Raw genomic sequence first — 23,323 nt, 5'->3', positions numbered from 1 at the left:
TGGAACTTAATCCCCTGTCAGTTGCTTCATTTGCAAATATTTTCTCCCAATCTGAGGGCTGTCTTTTCATTTGGTTTATGGTTTCCTTTGCTGTGAAAAACTTTTCAGTTTAATTAGGTCCCAGTTCTTTTGTTTTGTTTTTATTTTCATTGCTCTAGGATGTGGATCCAAAAAGATCTTGCTGCAATTTATGTCAAGGAGTGTTCTCTCTGTTTTCCTCTAGGAGTTTTATAGTGTCTAGCCTTACATTTGGGTCTTTGATCCATTTTGAGTTTATTTTTGTGTATGGTGTTAGAGAATGTTCCAATTTTATTCTTTTATTTGTAGCTGTCCATTTTTCCCAGCACTATGTATGAAGAGAGTGTCTTTTCTCCATTGTATATTCTTGCCTCATTTGTCTTAGATGACCATAGGTGCATGGGTTTATCTCTGTACTTTCTATCCTGTTCTATTGATCTATATTGCCATTTTTGTGCCAGTACCATACTGTTTTGATGACTGTAGCTTCGTAGTAGAGTCTGAAGTCAGGGAGGCTGATTCTTCCAGTTCCATTTTTCTTTCTCAGGACTGCTTTGGCTATTCAGGGTCTTTTGTGTTTTCATACAAATTTTAAAAAATTTTATTCTAGTTTTATGGAAAATGCCATTGGTAATTTGATAGAGATTGCATAGACTCTGTAGATTGCCTTAGGTAGTATAGTCATTTTGACAGTATTGATACTTCAAATCCAAGAACATGGTATATCTTTCCATCTGTTTGTGTCATGTTTGATTTCTTTCATCAGTGTCTTATAGTTTTCTGAATAAAGGTCTTTTGCCTCCCTAAAATTTCTAGGTATTTTATTCTCTTTTGATGCAGTGGTGAATAGGATTGTTTCCTTAATTCTGTTTTCTGATTTTTCATTGTTAGTGTATAGGAATGCAAGCAATTTCTGTGTATTAATTTTCTATCCTGCAACTTTACCAAATTCATTGCTGAGCTCTAGCAGTTTTCTGGTAACATCTTTAGGATTGTCTATTTAGAGTATCATGTCATCTGCAAGAAGTCACTATGTTACTTCTTCTTTTACAATTTGGATTCTTTTTATTTCTTTGTCTTGTCTGATAGCATGATTAGTACTTCCAAAACTATGTTGAGTAATAGTGGTGAGGGTGGGCATCCTTGTCTTGTTCCTGATCTTAGAGGAGGCCTTCAGTTTTTCACCATTGAGAATGATGTTTGCTGTGGGTTTGTCATCTATGACCCCTATTATCTAGAGGTTGATTACCTCTATGCCCACTTTTTGAAGAGTTTTTATCATAAATCGGTGTTGAATTTTCTCAAAAGCTTTTTCTGCATCTATTGAGATGCTCATAAGTTTTTTTATTCTCAGTTTGTTAATGTGGTGTATCACATTGATTGATTTGTGTATATTGAAGAATCCTTGCAACACCCGGATAAATCCCACTTGATGATCCCACATGATCCTTTTAATGTGTTGTTGGATTCTGTTTGCTAGTATTTTGTTGAGGATTTCTGCATCTCTGTTCATCAGTGATATTGACCAGTACTATTCTTTTTTTGTGGTATCTTTGGTTTTGTTATCAGGATGGTGGTGACCTCATAGAATGAACTTAGGATAGTTCCTTCCTCTGCAATTTTTTGAAAGAGTTTCAGAAGGATAGGGGTTAACTCTTCTCTAAATGTTTGACAGAATTCAGCTGTGAAGCTGTCTGGTCCTGGACTTTGTTGGAAGTTTTTAAATCACCGTTTCAATTTCAGTACTTGTGATTGGTCCATTCATATTTCCTATTTTTCCTGGTTCAGTCTTGGAAGGTTGTACTGTTCTAAGAATTTGTCCATTTCTTCTAGGTTGTCCATTTTATTGGCATATAGTTGTTCATAGTAGTCCCTTGTGATCCTTTGTATTTCTGCAGTGTCAGTTGTAACTTATCCTTTTTCATTTTTAATTTTATTGATTTGAGCCCTCTCCCTTTTTTTTTTTGCGATATGTGGGCCTCTCACTGTCGTGGTCATAGTAGTCCCTTGTGATCCTTTGTATTTCTGCAGTGTCAGTTGTAACTTATCCTTTTTCATTTTTAATTTTATTGATTTGAGCCCTCTCCCTTTTTTTTTTTGCGATATGTGGGCCTCTCACTGTCGTGGCTTTCCCGTTGCCGGACGCACAAGCTCAGCGGCCATGGCTCACGGGCCCAGCCGCTCCGCGGCATGTGGGATCCTCCCAGACCGGGGCACAAACCCGCGTCCCCTGCATCGGCAGGCGGACTCTCAACCACTGCGCCACCAGGGAGGCCCCCCTCTCCCTTTTTTTCTTGATAAGTCAGGCTAAAGGTTTATCAATTACATGTGGTCATTCTTAAACATGTAGAATCCAAGAATGCCTAAACTGGATTGTCTTGGTTAAAGTCCAACCAGGAGACAAGAGACAGAAACCACACCAGTAATTTTAACAGGGAAAATGTAATATGAATAATTATGAACTAGTAAAATATGGTTACCTACTTAAAAAAGATAAAAGAGACTGCAAAAGGATATGAGAATAGAGAATGTAGGGAACAACTACTATCACTATGGCTGAAGGAGAGTATCTAAAGAAGGAACAAACTAGAAGAGCCTCTTTCTCTTAGGCTGAGATTCACATCCCATTTGGAGAGGGGCTGTCTGCAGCCTACTGGAAGTCACAGGAGTTTGTTGGGGTGTTGGTGGACTGGGGATAATGAGCAGTCATCCTCCTGCTGGGGTGGCAGTTGAGCTTCAGAGGGTGTCCTGTATGGTGCTGACAGCTGTGCCAGAGAAGCAAAGAGAAAAACACATGGGAACCAGGAAAAAGAAACCCCTTTTTCTTCAATGCCTTTCAGTTTTCCTCCAAGCACTCTCTACTGACAAACCCTAACATGGTACCAGATGCCAAAGGAACAATGTTTACAAGATCCAGCTCACAAAGCAAGAGTAAAGAGAAGGTGGATTTAGACCTAAGAGGCAATAAATTGATATTTATTGGCAGAAAGCTCTAATCCAACATGATCTAACCCAATTACAATTGTGTACACGTTCTAATATTAATCTCCAGGTGCTTAAAAATTCTAATATAGACATTTTGTTTCCTTACAAAAAGTAATAACAATAAGTACTGTAGTGAAAAGTTCCACAGAAGTCTGATATTCAGTTAAAATAATATCTACTGGGTGACTACAAACACACTGTTTTTTCACAGCTCACAATCTAGTCAGATAGACTCATGAATTGTCAATAACAATATAAATATGTTCAGATAGAAGTATGAATAAGAAGCTCTAAGAATGAAACCTGCACATTTGTGAATAAATTCAGCTAAAACAAAAAGATGTATAATATGCTACAAGATATTGACATGAGTCCTCCTAGAATATTTTATTGTGAAAATTTCAGGGTCAAAAAATTCAGATAAATTAGAGTAAGTTCAAAGAAGGAAGACAGGAATGATGAATGGAACAGAGAGATTGGTTTGTGAAAGGAAAGGCTAACAGAAATAAATCTATATAGATTAGCTATGTGACAGGAAAAGCAGAGAGCTGGCAAGCATGAGTCAGATGTAAATACAAAATATTATAATCAAGGAATAGCACAGTAAGTGGAATTTAGTCTAACTCCACAAACTTTTAATTGAGGAAGATGTAGGGTTTGAGTTATGCCCTAAGAATGGATTCATATTCAACAGAAAGAAGATACGTGTGTTTACAGATGGAGAGCTTGAGCTAAGCCCCATAACAGGAAATTTCTGTTGAGCAACCAGTTGGGCTAATGCAGAAGACTGTGTAGAGATACAAGAATATCTGTGTCTGAGAGCAAGGAGCTATTATGTGCCACCCCAGAGAATAGGTGCTTGGAAAGGCTGAGTAATTAAAAGAGTAATTGAAGGAATTGTTAAAGAATGTCAGAAGAAGGAGCAGCATGTGGAGAGTGCTGAATGTCGAAGAGTCTGAACAATGCCTCGGAGACCATGGGGAGTCATTGGAGGATTTGTTGCTGTTCTTATTTGTTTATTTTTTATACTCTGTAAAAAGAATTGTGTAAACACAATTTTGGAATTATATGTGTGAATATCCTTCCTAGGGAACACAGCATAGAGAAGAGTAACAAGCATAACCCATTCAAAGTGTTACTTCCAAAATCAGAATCCCTGTGTTAGCCAGAAGAGAGAAAAAATATTTCTCTTTTTTTCCCTCCTCTTTCTTGTTCCCAGAATTCAGTCTTTAAACATGTTTCAATTAAAGAAATCATCCTTTAAATGTGTGAGACAGTAAGCTTGACTCACAACAACTAACAGACCAGAACTCTTAAATGTACTAGGCGGATTGTTTTAATCTTTGAACTTCTTAGTCACTCCTTTCTAAGCTGTTAGGTCCTGGTTCACAGTTAGCCAGGAATTCTATGAATGTGCCATAATCCTTGGGTTCCTCCCCCATTCCAAAATCCTTGGTAGTCAATTGAGTATTTTGTTAATGCGATTTAGACTTAATAGCTTATTCCACTGTTTTTGCATTTTGAATCCATGTGTGTATGTGTATCCACTACACACACACACTATCCAAAGTAAATATAGAGATTTATTTGTATTCCCTAAAATGAAAATGGACAAATTTTTTGTCCACATACAGCTTAGCAAAGTTCATAAATCTGTTCAACTGTATATACTCTGGCAGTCAGAAACCCGCATCAAATTTTATGACAAGTTAGAAGTAGAATCCTGTAGGTATCTCTGAGGAAAATTTGATTCACTGGGAACCTCAACTGTAGAGAAGTATGCTTTGGAAATTCAGCTATCTTACATTATAAATTTTGCATTCACAACTTCTATAGGTATTCTGAAGAATAGCTGTCCTAAAGAGAGAGAATAAACTTCATAAAGCACTGTTCTCCATACCTGTCCCACATTTTTCTACCACTAAATCTTGACCATCTAGAAGGACTACTTTTGAATATTCACTTCTCAAATCCCTACACCCTTTTTCAAACATTAAAATGTCATCTCTTTAAAGAAACCTTGTTTGATTCCTTGTCCCAACCACATCCTATTTCTTCTGCCTATAAGCTCTCATAATAGTTTATATTTGTATTTTGGCAGTTATCAAATTTGGCTTTGAATTATGTTCATATATGTATTTGTCTAGTCCCTTAAACTAGGTTGTATTTGCCTAATCCCTTAAAGGTTGAGGTTAGAAGCCATGCTCTACTGATATGATATTATTATACATAACTCCCAGTATTTTCCTTACAATAAGTATTCAATAACTGATTATTCAATTTAACTTAGTGATCAAGATATAGTAATTGAGAAGGTTCCAATCATTATTAGTAGGATGTCTGTTAAGAATCCATTAAAAATGCTCCCTCCTTGTGCTAGGAAATTTATTAATATACTTCAGATTATATTTTAATGATGTCCTGTGATAGAAAATTAAAATAAATACTTCTGTGTATTAGGTTACTAAAATAAAGCTCATTTTATGAATTCAAAATGGACCATATATACTGCAAAACCCAAAGAGTTGTGATTTCTTCTTCTATTATTTAAAAAGTTTAAATGAAATTCCTGGAAAGTTACTAGGTCTCATTTAATCTCCAGTAATGAAAAACAGTGTAATGTACCTGGGTAGTGCAAAAGAAAAAAGAGACAAAAGAATAGGGACAGGACCAGCACCACAGGGAGGGAGCTGTGAAGGAGGAAAAGTTTCCACACACTAGGAAGCCCCTTCACTGGTGGAGATGGGAGGGTGGGCAGGGCAGAGGAAGCTTCGGAGCCACAGAGTAGAGTGCAGCAACAGTGGTGCAGAGGGCAAAGCAGAGACATTCCCGCACAGAGGATTGGTGGCGACCAGGACTCACCAGCCTGAGAGGATTGTCTGCTCACCTGCCAGAGCAGGTGGGGGCTGAGAGCTGAGGCTCCAGCTTTGGAGGTCAGATTCCAGGGAGAGGATGGGTTGGCTGTGTAAACACAGCCTGAAGGGGGCTAGTGCACCACAGCTAACCAGGAGGGAGTCCAGGAAAAAGTCTGGAACTACCTAAGAGGCAAGAGATAATTGTATCAGTGTGCACGAGGAGAGGAGATTCAGAGCACCACCTAAATGAGCTTCAGAGATGGGCACGAGCTGTGACTACCACTGCAGGCACCAGAGACAGGCATGAGATGCTAAGGCTACTGCTGCAGCCACGAAGAATCCCATGTGCAAGCACAGCTCACAGTCCACACCTCCCCCACAACAGGAGCCTGTGCAGCACGCCACTGCCAGGGCTCTGTGATCCAGGGACAACTTCCTGGGGAGACCACATGGTGTGCCCCAGGTTGTTGCAATATCATGCTGGCCTCTTCCTCCGCAGGCTCTCCCTGCATTCGTACCCCACCCTCCCCAGGCCTGAGTGAGCCAGAGCCCCCTAATCAGCCGCTGCTTTAACCCCCTCCTGTCTGGAAGAACAGACTCCAGAGGGCAACCAATATGAAGAGGTTGGGCCAAATCCAAAGCTGAAACTTGGGAGCTGTGCAAACAAAGAAGAGAAAGGGAAATTTTTCCCAGCAGCCTCAGGAGCAGTGGATTAAATCTCCACAATCAACTTGATATACATTGCATCTGTGGAATACATGAATAGACAAAGAATCATCCAAAAATTGAGGCAGTGGACTTTGGGAGAAACTATAGACCAGGGGTTTGCTGTATGCGACTGACTAGTTTCTGATTATTATTTATATCTTAATTTAGTATTTAGCATTTCTTATCATTGGTGAATTTCCTTATAGGTTTGGTTGGTCTCTTCTCTTTCCTTTAATTACTTTTAAATTTTCTTACTTTAATAATATTTTTTTTATTTTAATAACTTTACTTTCTTTCCTTCTTTCTTTCTTTCTTTCTTTCTTTCTTTCTTTCTTTTTTTCTTTTTCTCCCTTTTCTTCTGAGCCATGTGGCTAACAGCATCTTGGTGCTCTGGCCAGGTGTCAGGACTGAGCCTCTGAGGTAGAAGAGCCAAGTTCAGGACATTAGACCACCAGAGACCTCCCAGCCCCACATAATATCAATCAGCAAGAGCTCCTCCAGAGATCTCCATCTCAAGGCTAAGACCCACCTCCACTCAACAATCAGCAAACTCCAGTGCTGGTCACCCCATGACAAACAACTAGCAAGACAGGAACACAACCCCACCCATTAGCAGAGAGGCTGCCTAAAGTCAAAGTAAGTTCACAGATACCCCAAAACACACAAGAAGATGGGGTCCTACCCACCAGAAATACAATATCCAGCCTCATTCACCAGAACACAGGCACCAGTCCCCTCCACAAGGAAGCCAACACAACCCACTGAAACAACCTTATCTACTGGGGGCAGACACAAAAAACAATGGGAATTATGAATCTGAAGCTTGTGAAAAGGAGACCCCAAACACAGTAAGTTAAGCAAAATGAGAAAACAGAAACACACAGCAGATGGAGGAGCAAGGAAAAACTCACCAGACCAAACACATGAAGAGGAAATAAGCAGTCTTCCTGAAGAAGAATTCAGAGAAATGATAGTAAAGATGATGCAAAATCTTGGAAATAGAATGGAGAAAATACAAGAAATGTTTAAGAAGGAGCTAGAAAACCTAAAGAGCAAACAAACAATAATGAACAATGCAATAAATGAAATTAAAATTTTTCCACAAGGAATCAATAGCAGAATAACTAAGGTAGAAGAATGGATAAGTGACTTGGAAGATAAAATAGGGGTGGGATAGGGAGGGTGGGAGGGAGGGAGATGCAAGAGGGAAGAGATATGGGAACATATGTATATGTATAACTGATTCACTTTTTTATAAAGCAGAAATTAACACACCATTGTAAAGCAAATATACCCCAATAAAGATGTTAAAAAAAAAGGGGGGGGAATAACTACTGAAGAGCAGAATAAAGAAAAAAGAATGAAAAGAATTGAGGACAGTCTCAGAGACCTCTGGGACAACATTAAACACACAAACTCGAATTATTGGGGTCCCAGAAGAAGAAAAGAAAATAAAAGGGACTGAGAAAATATTTGAAGAGATTACAATTGAAAACTTCCCTAACATGGGAAATGAAATAGTCAGTCAAGTCCAGGAAGCACAGAGAGTCCGATACAGGATAAATCCAAGGGGAAACATGCCAAGACAAATATTAATCAAAATATGAAAGATTAAATACAAAAGAAAAAATATTAAAAACAGCAAGGGAAAAGCAACAAATAACATACAAGGGAATCCCCATAAGGTTAACAGCTGATCTTTCAGCAGAAACTCTGCAAGTCAGAAGGGAGTGGCAGGACATATTTAAAGTGATGAAGGGGAAAAAACTACAACCAAGATTACCCAGAAAGGATCTCATTCACATTCAAAGGAGAAATTAAAACCTTTACAGACAAGCAAAAGCTAAGAGAATTCAGCACCACCAAACCAGGTTTACAACAAATGCTAAGGAACTTCTCTAGGCCGGAAACACAAGAGAAGGAAAAGAACTACAATAACAAACACAAAACAATTAAGAAAGTGATAATAGGAACATACATATGGATGATTACCTTAAACATAAATGGATTAAATGTTCAAACCAAAAGACATAGACAGGCTGAGTGGATACAAAAACAAGACCTGTATATATGCTGTGTACAGGAGACCCACATACAGACTGAAAATGAGGGGATAGAAAAAGATTCCATGCAAATGGAAATTAAAAGAAAGCTGGAGTAGCAATTATCATAACAGACAAAATAGGCTTTAAAATAAAGACAAGAGACAATGAAGGACACTACATCATGATGAAGGCATCAGTCCAAGAAGAAGAAATAACAATTGTAAATATTTATGCACCGAACATAGGAGTACCTCAATACATTAGGAAAATGCTAACAGCCATAAGAGGAGAAATCAACAGTAACACAATAATAGTAGGGGACTTTAAAACCTCATTTTCAACAGTCAATAAATAATCTGAAATAAAAATAAGTATGGAAATACAAGCCTTAAATGGTGCATTAAACAAAATGGACTTAATGGATATTTATAGGACATTCCATCCAAAAGCAACAGAATACACTTTCTTCTCAAGAGCTCATGGAACATTCTCCAGGATAGATCGTATCTTGGGTCAAAATGAAGCCTTGGTAAATATAAAATTGAAATCATATCAAGTATCTTTTCTGACCACAACACTATGAGAATATATATCAAATAGAGAAAAAAAAACTGTAAAAAAAAAATAATAATAGATACACATGGAGGCTAAACAACACACTACTAAATAACCAAGAGATCACTGAAGAAATCAGAGGAAATCAAAAAATACCTAGAAACAAATGACAATGAGAACACAATGACCCAAAACTATGGGAGGCAGCAAAAGCAGTTCTAAGAGGGAAGTTTATAGGAATACAATCCTACCTCAGTTAAAAAGAAAAATCTCAAATAAACAACCTAACCTTACACATAAAGAAATTAGAGAAAGAAAAAAAAAAAACCCAAATTCAGCAGTAGGAAAGAAATCATAAAGATCAGATCAGAAATAAATGAAAAGGAAATGAAGGAAGTGATAGAAAGATCAATAAAACTAAAGCTGGTTCCTTGAGAAGATAAAAAAAATGATAAAGCATTAGCCAGACTCATCAAGAATAAAAGGAAGACTCAAATCAACAGAATTAGAAATGAAAAAGGAGAAGTAACAACTGACACTGCAGAAATACTAAGGATCATCAGAGATTACTACAAGCAACTATATGCCAATAAAATGGACAACCTGGAAGAAATGGACAAATTCTAAGAAAATCACAACCTTCTGAGACTGAACCAGGAAGAAATAGAAAATTTAAACAGGCCAATCACAAGTACTGAAATGGAAACTGTGATTAAAAATCTTCCAAGAACAGGCTTCCCTGGTGGTGCAGGGGTTGAGAGTCCGCCTGCCAATGCAGGGGACACAGGTTCTTGCCCCAGTCTGGGAAGATCTCACATGCCGCGGAGCGGCTGGGCCCGTGAGCCATGGCTGCTGAGCCTGCGCATCCGGAGTCTGTGCTCCGCAATGGGAGAGGCCACAGCAGTGAGATGCCCGCATACAGCAAAAGAAAAAAAAAAAAAAATCTTCCAAGAACCCAAAGCCCAGGACCAGATGCATTCACAGTTGAATTCCGTCAAACATTTACAGAAAACGTAACACCTATCCTTCTCAAACTCTTCCATAATATAGCACCCACATATTTTGGAACACTCCCAAACTCATTCTATGAGGCCATCATCACCCTGTTACCAAAACCAGACAAAGATGTCACACAAAAAAGAAAACTGCAGGCCAATATCACTGATGAACATAGATGAAAAATCCTCAACAAAATACTAGCAAACAGAATCCAACAGCACATTAAAAGGATCATATACCATGATCAAGTGGGGTTTATCCCAGGAATGCAAGGATTCTTCAATATATGCAAATCAATCAATGTGATACACCATATTAACAAACTGAAGGAGAAAAACCATATGATCATCTCAATAGATGGAGAGAAAGCTTTGGACAAATTTCAACACCCATTTATGATAAAAAAAATAAAAATCCAGAAGGAAGGCAGAGCAGGAACTTACCTCAACATAATAAAGGCCATATATGACAAACCACAGCCAACATCATTCTCAATGTTGAAAAACTGAAACCATTTCCACTAAGGTCAGGAACAAAACAAGGTTGCCCACTCTCACCACTATTATTCAACATCGTTTTCAAAGTTTTAGCCACAGCAATCAGAAAAGAAAAGGAAATAAAAGGAATCCAAATTGGAAAAGAAGAAGTAAAACTGTCATTGTTCACAGATGACAAGATACTATACATAGAGAATCCTAAAGATGCTACCAGAGTACTACTAGAGCTAATCAATGAATTTGGTAAAGTAGCAGGATACAAAATTAATGCACAGAAATCTCTTGCATTCCTATACAATAATGATGAAAAATCTGAAAAAGAAATTAAGGAAACATTCCCATTTACCACTGCAACAAAAAGAATAAAATACCTAGGAGTAAACCTACCTAGAGATAGAAAAGACCTGTATGCAGAAAACTCTAAGACACTGAAGAAGGAAATTAAAGATGATACCAACAGATGGAGAGATATACCTTGTTCTTGGATTGGAAGAATCAACATTGTGAAAATGAGAAAACTACCCAAAGCAATCTACAGATTCAATGCAATCCCTATCAAACTACCACTGGCATTTTTCACAGAACTAGAACAAAAAATTTCACAATTTGTATGGAAACACAAAAGACCCCGAATAGCCCAAGCAATCTTGTGAAAGAAAAACGGAGCTGGAGGAATCAGGCTCCCTGACTTTAGACTACACTACAAAGCCACAGTAATCAAGACAGTATGGTACTGGCACAAAAACAGAAATATAGATCAATTGAACCAGATAGAAAACCCAGAGTTAAACCCACGCACATATGGTCACCTTATTTTTGTTAAAAGAGGCAAGAGTATACAATGTAGAAAAGACAGCCTCTTCAATAAGTTGTCCTGGGAAAACTGGACAGATACATGTAAAAGAATGAAATTAGAACGCTCCCGAACACCATATATAAAAATAAGCTCAAAATAGATTAAAGACCTAAATGTAAGGCCAGACACTATAAAACTCAGAGGAAAATATAGGCAGAACACTCTATGACATAAATCACAGCAAGATCTTTTCTGGACCACCTCCTAAAGAAATGGAAATAAAACAAAAACTAAACAAATGGGACCTAATGAAACTTAAAAGATTTTGCACAGCAAAGGAAACCATAAACAAGATGAGAAGACAACCTTCAGACTGGAGAATATATTTGCAAACGAAGCAACTGACAAGGGATTAGACTCCAAAATATACAAGCAGCTCATGCAGCTCAATATCAAAAAAACAAACAGCTTAATCCAAAAATGGGCAGAAGATCTAGACAGTTCTCCAAAGAAGGTATACAGATTGCCAACAAATACATGAAAGGATATTCAGCATCACTAATCATTAGAGAAATGCAAATCAAAACTAAAATGAGGTATCACCTCACACCGGTAAGAATGGGTATCATCGAAAAATCTACAAACAGTAAATGCTGGAGAAGGTGTGGAGAAAAGGGAACCCTCTTGCATTGTTAGTGGGAATGTAAATTGATAAAGCTACTGTGGACAACTGTATGGATGTTCCTTAAAAAACTAAAAATAGAACTACCATATGACCCAGCAATCCCACTACTGGGTATATACTCTGAGAAAACCATAATTCAAAAAGAATCATATACCACAGTGTTCATTGCAGATCTATTCACAATAGCCAGGACATAGAAGCAACTTAATTGTCCATCAACAGATGAATGGATAAAGAAGATGTGACACATATATACAGTGCAATATTACTCACCCATAAGAAGAAATGAAATTGAGTTATTTGTAGTGAGGTGGATGGACCTAGAGTCTGTCAAATAGAGTGAAGTAAGTCAGAAAGAGAAAAATAAATACCATATGCTAACACATATATATGGAATCTACAAAAAATAATGGTTCCGAAGAACCTAGGGGCAGGACAGGAGTAAAGACACAGATATAGAGAGTGGGCTTGAGGACACGGGGAGGGGGAATTGTAAGTAGTGACGCAGTGAGAGAGTAGCTTTGACATATATACCCTACCAAATGTAAAATTGATAGGTAGTGGGAAGAAGCTGTATAGCACAGGGAGACCAGCTCAGTGCTTTGTGATCACCTAGAGGGGTGGGATAGGGAGGGTGGAGGGAGATGCAAGAGGGAGGGCATATGGGGATATATGTGTACGTATAGCTGATTCACTTTGTTATACAGCAGAAACTAACACAAAAATCTAAAGCAATTATACTCCAATAAAGATGTTAAAAAAAAAAAGAGTGTGAATGTGCAGCTCTACACAATCACTTTACCACTTCCTAGTTCCCATTAAAGTTTGAGGGAATCTGAGCAAATAGAATATAGATACACTGTAAAGTAGAATAAAAGTTGTAAATGTGTTCAAGATTTAAAATTTCAAATATAAACTCTTTGTTTGTGTTAAACATTCAAAACTACTGTCAGTTTTCTAAAAAGTCAATTACTTGCCCTTTGCCACTGACCATGCCCCCAAAGGGCAAAAATGATATTTACAGGAATTAGCTTCCTCCTGGACAATTCCTTAAACATCTAATTTATTATCATTTTTATTTCAATGGCCTAAGAACCAGATTGCCACAGAAAACTACCACAGTTAAAGTTGCAATGTTTCCTCCTTTAAAAGCCAAAATCTATTAACTCATGAAAGACAAGTTTTTCCTACTAATACAATTCTAGGATACATAAAATACCTTGTAATGCTGAATATGACTCCTGGAAATGCCATTTTTTGACATCTAATTTCAAATAGAGATTGACACAGAAAGAAAAAAGAAGGGATTTTTAAGACAGAGAGAATCTGCAGGAGGAAATAAAAAAAGACCAAAAAAAAAGAACTGAAGGCGGGAAGGATACTGAGGAAAGCACAGCAGGCATGAATCAGACTTGCCCCGTGGTGATTCATCTCCTTGAATCTCTTCCTCTTCCTTGGAAATCCAGCTTGATTTTACAGCTTATGACCTGAGCCAACTACAGCTATGGTATTTTTGCTGAAATCCAAAACATTAAGACAAAAGCAGCCTTGCCAAGATTATACAGATTTGTTTGTGCATTTTATTTCAGTTTTAACTTGACAAGTAAAATTGAGTTTATGATGGCAGAAAGTGGGACTTGGAGATCAATTTAGGATGCTTAGCTATAACTTGTTCTTGTAAATATGCCTTAGCAGTCAGGTTGAGCAAAAAATAAGCAGATTGGACAAGATAAGTTAAGCATAGACTGAGAACAATAGAAATTATTTTTCTCATGCACTTTACAATTTCCAGAAGACTGATAAATTATTGAAGTATTTCTTAAAGGTATAAGACATGAGTAGAATCATCACTGTCATCCACATTAATAATAGTTCATATTTACTTCTTGCTATTAAACTCCACTGCCTGAAGTTATAACATATTTTAAAAGAGTTTCAGAAAAAAAGGTAAAACACTTTAGCCACTATTCTCTCTCTATTTGGTCACATCTGAAAATACTGAGAATTAGCACTGTGTGGAAATTACTGTCTTACCAAGCAATAGCTATTTAATGTATCTAAAATGTCTATCACCATGTCTGATGCTTAGGGTAATATCAAATTAATGTATTAGAATCAGTAACTTCTCAACATTATTTAATTATTATCATTATTATGACTGTTATTATTTAATTTCTAAGATAGTTCCCAGGTCCTTAAGAAAGACAAGGCAAGAGGCTGGAAGAATATTTACATGTCAAAGTGTCAGAGAATTTATCAATACAATTACAAGTTTTCTGAAGTAAATGCTCTAAGAAAAGAGAGGTCAGAGGAGTATATTCAGGAAGAAATCTATAGTTTAGGCAAGCTGGGCAGGATATTAAGGCCATCTTGATCACCACTAGACTGTGAGATTCCTGAACAAAGACAGAATAATTTCACTTCTAAATGCAAGTGCCTCTTACAGTTCCTGACACATAGGTCCTTACTCAAGTTTTGGCAAATGAGCATATGAATGACTATGCTGTACTAGAATACTTATCTGTGTTATTTAGGACATTTAATATATCTAGACCTCAGTGTCCTGTAAAATTAGGATAACACTCTACATCTTATAGACTACTGTTAAGGTTAAATCAGATTATGTATGGAAAAGCATCAAGAATAGTGTTTCAATAAGTAGAATGTTTCCTTCCCCAGGCATCATGTTTCATAAACAAAGTTTCAACAAAATTCTTAAAATGATATATTGTTTTGATTATCTTTTTTTTCTTTGCTTTGGCTGTTGGGAACTTCATTTGTGTTATCCAAACATGAACATTATTATACATACATTTGTATTCAACAAACATATTCCTTTTCCCCCCCAGATTTATTGAGGTATAATTGACATATTGTGTAAGCTTAAGGTATACAAGACGTTAATTTGACACACTTATATATTGCAAAATGATTACCACCATAGAGTTAGTTGACATGTCCATCATACCACAAAATGATCGTTTCTTAAGTATCTGTCATCAAATGAATGGATAAAGATGTGGTATGTATATTCAATGAAATATTATTCAGCCATGAGAAAGAAGGAAATCTTGCCATTTTTGAAAACATGATAGTCCTTGAGGGCATTATGCTAAGTGAATTAAGTCAGAGAAAGACAAATCCTGCATGGTATCACTTATATGTGGAATCTGAAGAGCCAAACCCATAGAAACATTAAAATGGTAGTTGGCTGGGGCTGGAGTTGAAAGAAATGGGGCTGGTCAAAGTGTACGAACTTTCAGTTGTTAAGATAAATAAGCTGTGGAGATCTACCAACATGTTCTTAAAAATAATCAGCCATAAGGTACAACAATGATGACTCATGACAAATGTGTATGAAAGTAGCATAACCTTAAACTTGAGACTTCCAAACAAAAGTTTGGATAAGGTGTCATCATATCCCTTATCTGCAGAAGAAACCAAATCACAATGAAAATTATATGTACTGCTATTTCAGGAAACTTTTGAGGTGAAATTTATACCTTGGATTTGGTGCTAGCCAGTAAGTTTTCTTTAAAACCCCTCAACACAACATCATAGTTGAGTCTAACGCCAGCAATATCAACTAAAGCATTAAACATCACGACTTAAACAATCTGTGACTGTGGGAAAAAAAAGGGTTACTTTTGTTCTTACTGCTTCATCAGTGGTCTCATTGTCTTCCTTTGTTTGCAGAGGTAGATATACAGCAGCACTCCTCTGGCTAGACAATGCTTGGTCTTCCATCAGACACTCACATGGAATAGGTCTCCACTTTGCATTTCAGAACTTGAGTTCAATGCATTGTGTTCCATTAGACTGGTTGGAGGTGAAACCAACCCTCTCTGATGGGCTATGTATGCTATAGCAGGTTTTCTCCACCCTGCCATACGTAACGAGTGTCAGGACAAATACATACACTTATCCGGAAAACCAGGAATAACAAGCCCTCCTCAATATGTTCTTTCAATTTTCCTACCATAAGAAAAATTAGAAAGTAAAGGACCATTAAGTTGACCATCTGGGGAATATAAAATGACTTGCCTGTTGTACAGTGGTTAAACAGAATTACCACATGACCCAGCGATACTCTTTTTAGTCATATACCGAAAGGGGTTGAAAGCAGGAACTCTAACAAATGCTTGCGCACCAATGTTCATAGTAGCACTATTCACAACAGCCAAGAGGTGGAAACAACCCAGATGTCTATTAATGGATGAATAGGTAAACAAAAAGTATATATATAATGAAGTATTATTTCATCATAAAAAAATGGAATTATGATATGTTACAACATCGATAAACCTTGAAAAATTATGCTAAGTAAGATAAGCCAAACAAAAAAGGATAAATATTGTATGATTCCACGTATATGAGGTACCTAGAATAGGGAAATTCATAGCAACAGGAAGTAGAATAGCAGTCACTGGGGCTTGGTGGGCGGGGGCAGGGGAAGGAGGGAATGGAGAAGTATTGTTTAATGGGTACAGAGTTTCAGTTTGTGATGATAAAAAATTTTGGAAATGGTTAATGGTGATGTTTGCACAACATTGTGAATGAACTTAATGCCACTGAATTTTGGCATTAAAAATTGACTACAGAAAGCTTAGAAAGGTAAATTTTATGTTTTATATATATATATATATATATATATATATATATATATAATCAACAATAAAAAATGAATAAGCATTTTAAATGATTACTCCCCTGCAGTAGAGATACTCCATTTATCACGAGATTAAATTTCTTCCAAGCTGGGGAGGGTTGCATGGTGTCATAAAAAGTAGCTCCAGACATGGATTCAGAAGTCTTTCTCTGAAGCTTCAGCTCTGTCACTTACTAGTGATAAAAATTTGAGCTAGCCCCTTAGGTCCCTTGCACATTAGTTTTTTCCAGTTATAGTATCCAACAGAGTTGTTGTGAGGACTTAAAATTAAAAGAAAACAATTCATATAAAGTGCTTTGTAAACAACAAGTGTACAAGTGGATGGGTGAAATTTTTATTTTACGTTCCTTTAAGGAGCTTGTTAATAATCTTATCACTAAAATGTACTTATTAATACCTATTTAAATGCCCTAAATTATTGTTATTGTTGGTAAGACTCAAAGAGTTTTTTAAAAATTTTTCTCTATATAAAGTATTGAATCACAAGTTTTTAGAATAAAAAGGAAATGCTGGATTTCTGAGGAAACTACACTTCTATTTACTTTTCTAACAATGAATGCATCATTAAACCCTTTCATTTATATTATTTCTATACCATTTGTTTAATGTTCATTTAGCCTCATATACATACCTTAGGAAAAAAGGATCGCTATATTGTATATTGCTTGGGTTAAAAAAATGGTCCTACAAGTAGTACAAGTATTAAAAAATTAATTTTGCTTTCTGCTCTCATCTTCCATTCCAAACCACTCAATCCATTATCAGTCTTTTCATTGTCAAACATATAATGAGTTTGATACGGCATTATATCCAATTAGACATTATCTTGTAAAGCCCTTGGATACATAATTACATTGAAAAATAAATATTTAAAAGTGACAAATGTATTGCTATTACATTATAAATTAATACCAAAATTGCTGTTGTCAACAAATAATTTTTTGTTTCCCTCCTTAGTGGTTATGTCTTTGACTATGATTACTACAGAGATGATTTCTACAATAGGTATGTAAATTTTTCATACTTCTTTCCCTTTGATTTAAATTATATTTTAACTGTTCTGTACATTTCATTCACAGGTATTATTGATTAATACATTTAAATATTTTATAGTAAAAAAAAGGTCCCATAAAATATGATAGCCAGATTTTTCTATTTTGATTGTACTTACTGAAATATAATAGATCTTGGACTTTCAGAATTCAGAGGTGCTTAAGTCTAAAATTTGGTTTCTAATGTTTGGATGATATTCTAAAGATTTAATTAACCTATATTATTTTCCAGATGTGTAGTTGACTTGGAATTCTTCAAGACTGAGAGATTTATAAACTCAGGAAATGAGTACAACCTTCTAAAATGCATCTGCTTTCATACAACACATAGATTCAGTAAAAATTAAGGACAATTCTTGCTTTGCATAGCAGTGTGTGACCATAAAAGAAAACCATGCAGAGTGATGTTAATAATCAATAGGGGGAAATAGGATTTTTCCATGACCTTTAACAATTTTTTGTCAAAACATTAAAAACTCTTTTATGTTATAAATATACATATTTACACATGTATACATATATTTAAATTCCCTATTCATACGTATAGGAAAATACAGTGAAACTAACAACTATTTAGTACACTAATTTAAAATTTTAACACTGTAATGTAAAAATACTGAGAATTAGTGTGCTTTATTTCTTTGTAAAAAAAAGACTTATCGAAAGTAATTTGAACAGCACTTGCCTTCTTCTTTTATTATAATATGGAGAAAGCACCTCTTTTATCCCTTGGTGTATTGTCATACTCCCAAGACTGGATCAGCTTTGACATTTTATTAATGTTGTGAAATACCTCTGAGACTTCCCTCAGTGTGTGCTTCTTTTGCCAAGTGTCACTTCCTCTGGGACATCTTTGTCCCCTTCCAGCACATCACAACCACTTTCCTCATTTATGTCAATATGTTTTAATTTCAACTTACAATTGCATATTTTAATATAACATCTTTAATTTCTGATATTTTCATTTTACATGTAATTTTATGTAAAGGAATGCATTTATCTCTGGCTTAAACCACTATTTTGCTTCATCTGTGGGCACTGTGTTTAAGGAAGTCAATTTATGATATCTTGTGGGAATTTTTTTCTTTTTTCAGGTAAACTGTATATCAAATAGCTTTGTGGATTTTGGAGGAACTTTTTGGCATTCAGGGCCATTTTTAGGTGTGCAAAGCAATCCTTAGGGCTTTCTGGGGAGCATACTACTTAAAATTCATATAAACATATCAGATGTAATATATATATTTGGAATAAAAAATATGTTTTATTTTACTAAGTTCCTCTGCCTCCATCTCTAGAGTCTCTTGAAGAGAAGAGTGTCCACATCCCTATAGTCAGTTATTTCTCCTCTAGCTCCATTTACATTTAATTTTAATTTTATTTCCAGTGTTACTTTTCAATTCTTTGCTGCACCAATCCCTTCTTTTGATTATCCATTTTTATAAAATGCCACATGGATTTATCACCAGCAGACAAGGAAACAATACAACTACACATTTGTTATCCGTGTGTGAACTAACAGATGCACAGGAACAAATCACTGACAGACTTTGAAAGAGGTGATGTGATTGGCCACTGATCATCATGCGCATCTGTCATTTACTTATTGATTTGTGGACTGGAAAATTAGCAGCAAAGCTTGGACTTTACGAAATTGCTCACAGTTAATATATATGTGGTAACTGAAATTTGTTTTGTGCTGTTGGGGGACTGGTGTTATTTAACTAAGCATTGGTAATTGAGATATTAGAGATATGCAAAACAAGGACTGACTGTGTGTAGATAGATCATTGGACCACACACACACACACACACAAAATGAGGTAAATATTGTTTAAGCCTTCAATTGTAAATAAATTAATTCAAACAAACAAAAATCTCAAGGCATAAAAATGTAAACATAGAAAAACAGAATAGACATTTTAAATAGGGAAGAAACTTCATAATCCCTTGTAAGGGTCTTGTTCTCTCTGCTCCAGCCACGAGGGTCCTTTTTCAGTTCCACAAGAACACGGTGTTCCTTCCTGCCTGGGGACCTTCTTCTGATTGCTCCTTCTCATACCTCACTCCACCGTCTAGTTAACTTGACTTCATCCTTCAGATCTCAGCATGAACACCTCTCTCAGACTAAATGAGGTTCCTCTGTTCCCCTCTCATCACCCGTTATTATTCCTTCACAGCACTGTTCCTGGTTTTTATTGCCATATTTCTCTCTGCAACAACAGTATTTGGTTTATGTCCTTCCTTCCTCCAAAAGGACAGGGAAGATGCTCAGCTTTGCTTATTGTATCCTCAGGGACTATCATCAAGTCTCACACATTGTGGATACTCAATTTTTGTGATTAATTCATCTCCTTAGATTTAGAGACATTTTGTTTTCTCCAAGGTCACATAGTTAATTAGTGACAGAACTATAATCATAAACTAGGTCTCCATTTATACTCAACAACCAACTCTGTGGATATGCAAAACAGAAGAGGAGCAATGTCAGTCTATGGTTTTACATAACAGGAAATAGGCTTATCTGCATGGAAATTAGATCCACAACCATATCTTTATCACCACTATGTTCAAACTACTAAGTTAAGCAAATGATTTCTCTAGTCAACGCTTTATGACCAAACATGAATTTTTAAGGATGGTTTTCTCAAATAATTTTTATAATTTCTATAAAATATAGTATTTTATTTTAAATATTAAATAGCATATAATAACTTGTCCTAATGATGTGAAGACCTGACAGCATCAAAATAATCCCAGTTACTACGAAAGATAACATTTAGATATTCTTTATTTAAAAATTTTAGTTTTTGACAAATGTAAAAACATTTTCTGATATGCTTTTATGTTTCAGGATGCAGAACACTGTCTTCATTGCTATGAATAAAGTTTTCAGTTAATGTACATTGTCTTTTAATCTGTTAATATGAAAATGTTTTTGCATTGTAATCTCTTAAGTATTTTCTATCATGTGATTTCCTTCCACATTGAAAGAATTTCTACCTAAAATGAAGTAGATGGTAGAAGACCCAAGTTCTGGTAATTAACCTGTAACTTTGGGCAACTAGGCAGGTTTTCAGTTTTCTCATTTTTAAAATGAAGCCAATATTTGCATTTGCATTTTATCAATAAAAATCATTAGATAGATTAGACAGATGATAGATAGGCAGATAGGCAGATTTTACATGCAAAAGAGCAAGAGCCTTAATCAGCAAACAATTACAGAGCCTGAAACTTTCAGATGACACTCCACTACACAAAAAAGCTAACTGAACAATTTCCAAAATCATTTATTTGTCTTATATAAAATCTGTTTGGTTTATAAATGTTCAAAGATCAGTATGGGTGCATTGCTAACAGACTCTCTGAACAGTCTGTGCCCTCATTAGTTTATGTTTCATTTTTTCACTTGGTTAAGAAAGACAGAAGCATCTGCCACTAGTAGAGGTAGTCAGGAGTTCCCTGTGAACATAGATCCCCAGGAAAGGAAAACAGAGTGGAGTGGCTGGAGAAGAGAAATAGCTTCCCAAGTCAGTGCTTACAGTATTATCCATACTAATTCCTCCTTAGTTACTCACTGCTTGTAGTTATGGTTATTTTATTTTTCTCTTTTTACTAGTGGTGCAAACTTGGGCAACTTATTTAATACTACAAAAACTATTGTCCCATCTATGAAGTGAACATGAAATTAATGCCTACCTCATAAGATTGTTCTGAGGATTAAATGAAGTAACATATTTTTATGACCTGCATTATGCCTGGTATGTTTTTTGTGCTTAATCCATGTTAGCTACTAGTAACCATTAACAGTAACCATTAACAGTGATGGAAAATATGTTTCTTATACTGTTATTCATGTAGCAGTGTCCCTATGACTGAGCAATACACTGGTTTCTCAGTTGCCCTTCCATAATAGTCCATTGTGACACTTCTAGATCATTCTGTTTGCATTGTTTTTCCTCCTCCTACCCCCCCCCCAAACATTCTAGTTGCAGCTGAACACTCTTATCTGCAGAGAGAGACCATTCAGTTATTTCCATTAACTCCATGCTGCTTGGTTTTCTGTCAGGAAAACGGAAATCATACAGTTATGTTGAACAAGGAGAATTGTTTGTAAAAACTTTCTAACTATGCATTAAGGAACTGAAAAGGCAAAAACAAATAAACAACAACAATAAAACCCACAGTGGTATGATAGAGTTAGCAAACTACAGGAAGCAGCTACCACCTCTAGGGTTGAGGAAGCAGAGGAAAAGATGGGATTATCAAATATTACTGTAGAAAAGGGGATTTGCACAACTCAATGTGAGTAGGAGGTTCTGCTTAGCTGCTGCTGCTGTATCTGAGCCCAGAGTGGGAACCCTTGGGGTTGGAACCCAGACCTCTAAGGGGGCAATACCAACTGGTGCCAGGGTCTCTGAGGAAGTGTGAAGACTGTTCTGCAAATGTTGCAAAATTACTCAAACTGGATTCAGTTGCTACTACTGGAATGAATTTTTGCTGCCAGGGTTAAGAAAAAAGGCTAGAGTAACGCTGACAAGAAAAGGGACCCAAGACAAAAACAAAGGAAGCAAAGCAGGAAGGGTCAAGTCCTCTCTTCCTCTTCCAGTCTCCTTCTCAGGTCTTTAATTGGCTGAGCCTAGCAAGGAGCCAGCTGGACCCCACAGAAATGTGGTTTGCAGACTCCCAACCCCAGATGTGACTGAATGTCTCACATAAGCTGAGAGATAATACCTTAATAACTGACATTGATTTACATCCTATTGTTAGCCTATTTCTGCCAGTTTTGGGAATTCTAATGTAATTGGGGATTTTCAACCCTTAAACTGTTTCAGCTTAGAAAATTTCTCTACACAAAGTTCCATCTTAATGTGATTGTTTTGGTACATTAATCCAGTAGTAATTTTTCCAAAAACTAATTTAGTGTCTATCCATGGTTTCAGGGATCATGAAGAGTATCACTAAATAATAGAATTGAGTGGTTATTCTAAATTTTCATTTTTTGTATTAAACAAAGAATTGCCCAATAATTTACAGCATTCAGTGGCATTGTCTTTTAAAATGTCAAGTGTGACTCTACATGAAAAACATCACATGTTATTAAAATTAAACATAAATATATATACTCTTCCAAGTAAAGTGAAAGGAGAAGTATATCTAAAATTATATTGAACACCCCCGAGGAATGTTTTCAATTTCTGAGATATTAGCAGTTTTAACCCAACCTTTTTCAGTAGTATCAGGAAAGGCACTGAGCCATTTATAACCTCCAGTAATGAATAAACGTGTATTGACAGAGAAAAAGAAATGCCAGAGCTGCTTTGCCATATTATATATATATATATATATATATATATCTATATATATATATATAATCAGTGATTCAAAATCTGTATTGTTCAGATCTGGATCCATTTTGACCTTGTGTAAATTAACATAAGTGAAGCTACCAGAGTTTAAGT

General features: G+C 36.0%; 1 protein-coding gene across 2 annotated transcripts in view; it reads left to right on the top strand.

Annotated features, from left to right (window-relative positions):
* RALYL (RALY RNA binding protein like) overlaps positions 1-23,323 on the top strand; it is a 509,227-nt gene that overhangs the window by 360,614 nt on the left and 125,290 nt on the right. For both annotated transcript variants that reach the window (XM_007461736.1, XM_007461737.1), the window contains exon 4: positions 17,770-17,817. In XM_007461736.1, the coding sequence (XP_007461798.1) occupies positions 17,770-17,817 (48 nt within the window). The remainder of the gene's footprint in view (positions 1-17,769; positions 17,818-23,323) is intronic.

The sequence above is a fragment of the Lipotes vexillifer genome, unplaced genomic scaffold (genome assembly GCF_000442215.2).
Source record: "Lipotes vexillifer unplaced genomic scaffold, Lipotes_vexillifer_v1.1 scaffold163, whole genome shotgun sequence".
NCBI classification, from domain to species: domain Eukaryota; kingdom Metazoa; phylum Chordata; class Mammalia; order Artiodactyla; family Lipotidae; genus Lipotes; species Lipotes vexillifer.
This window is presented reverse-complemented; position numbering and strand designations above follow the sequence as displayed.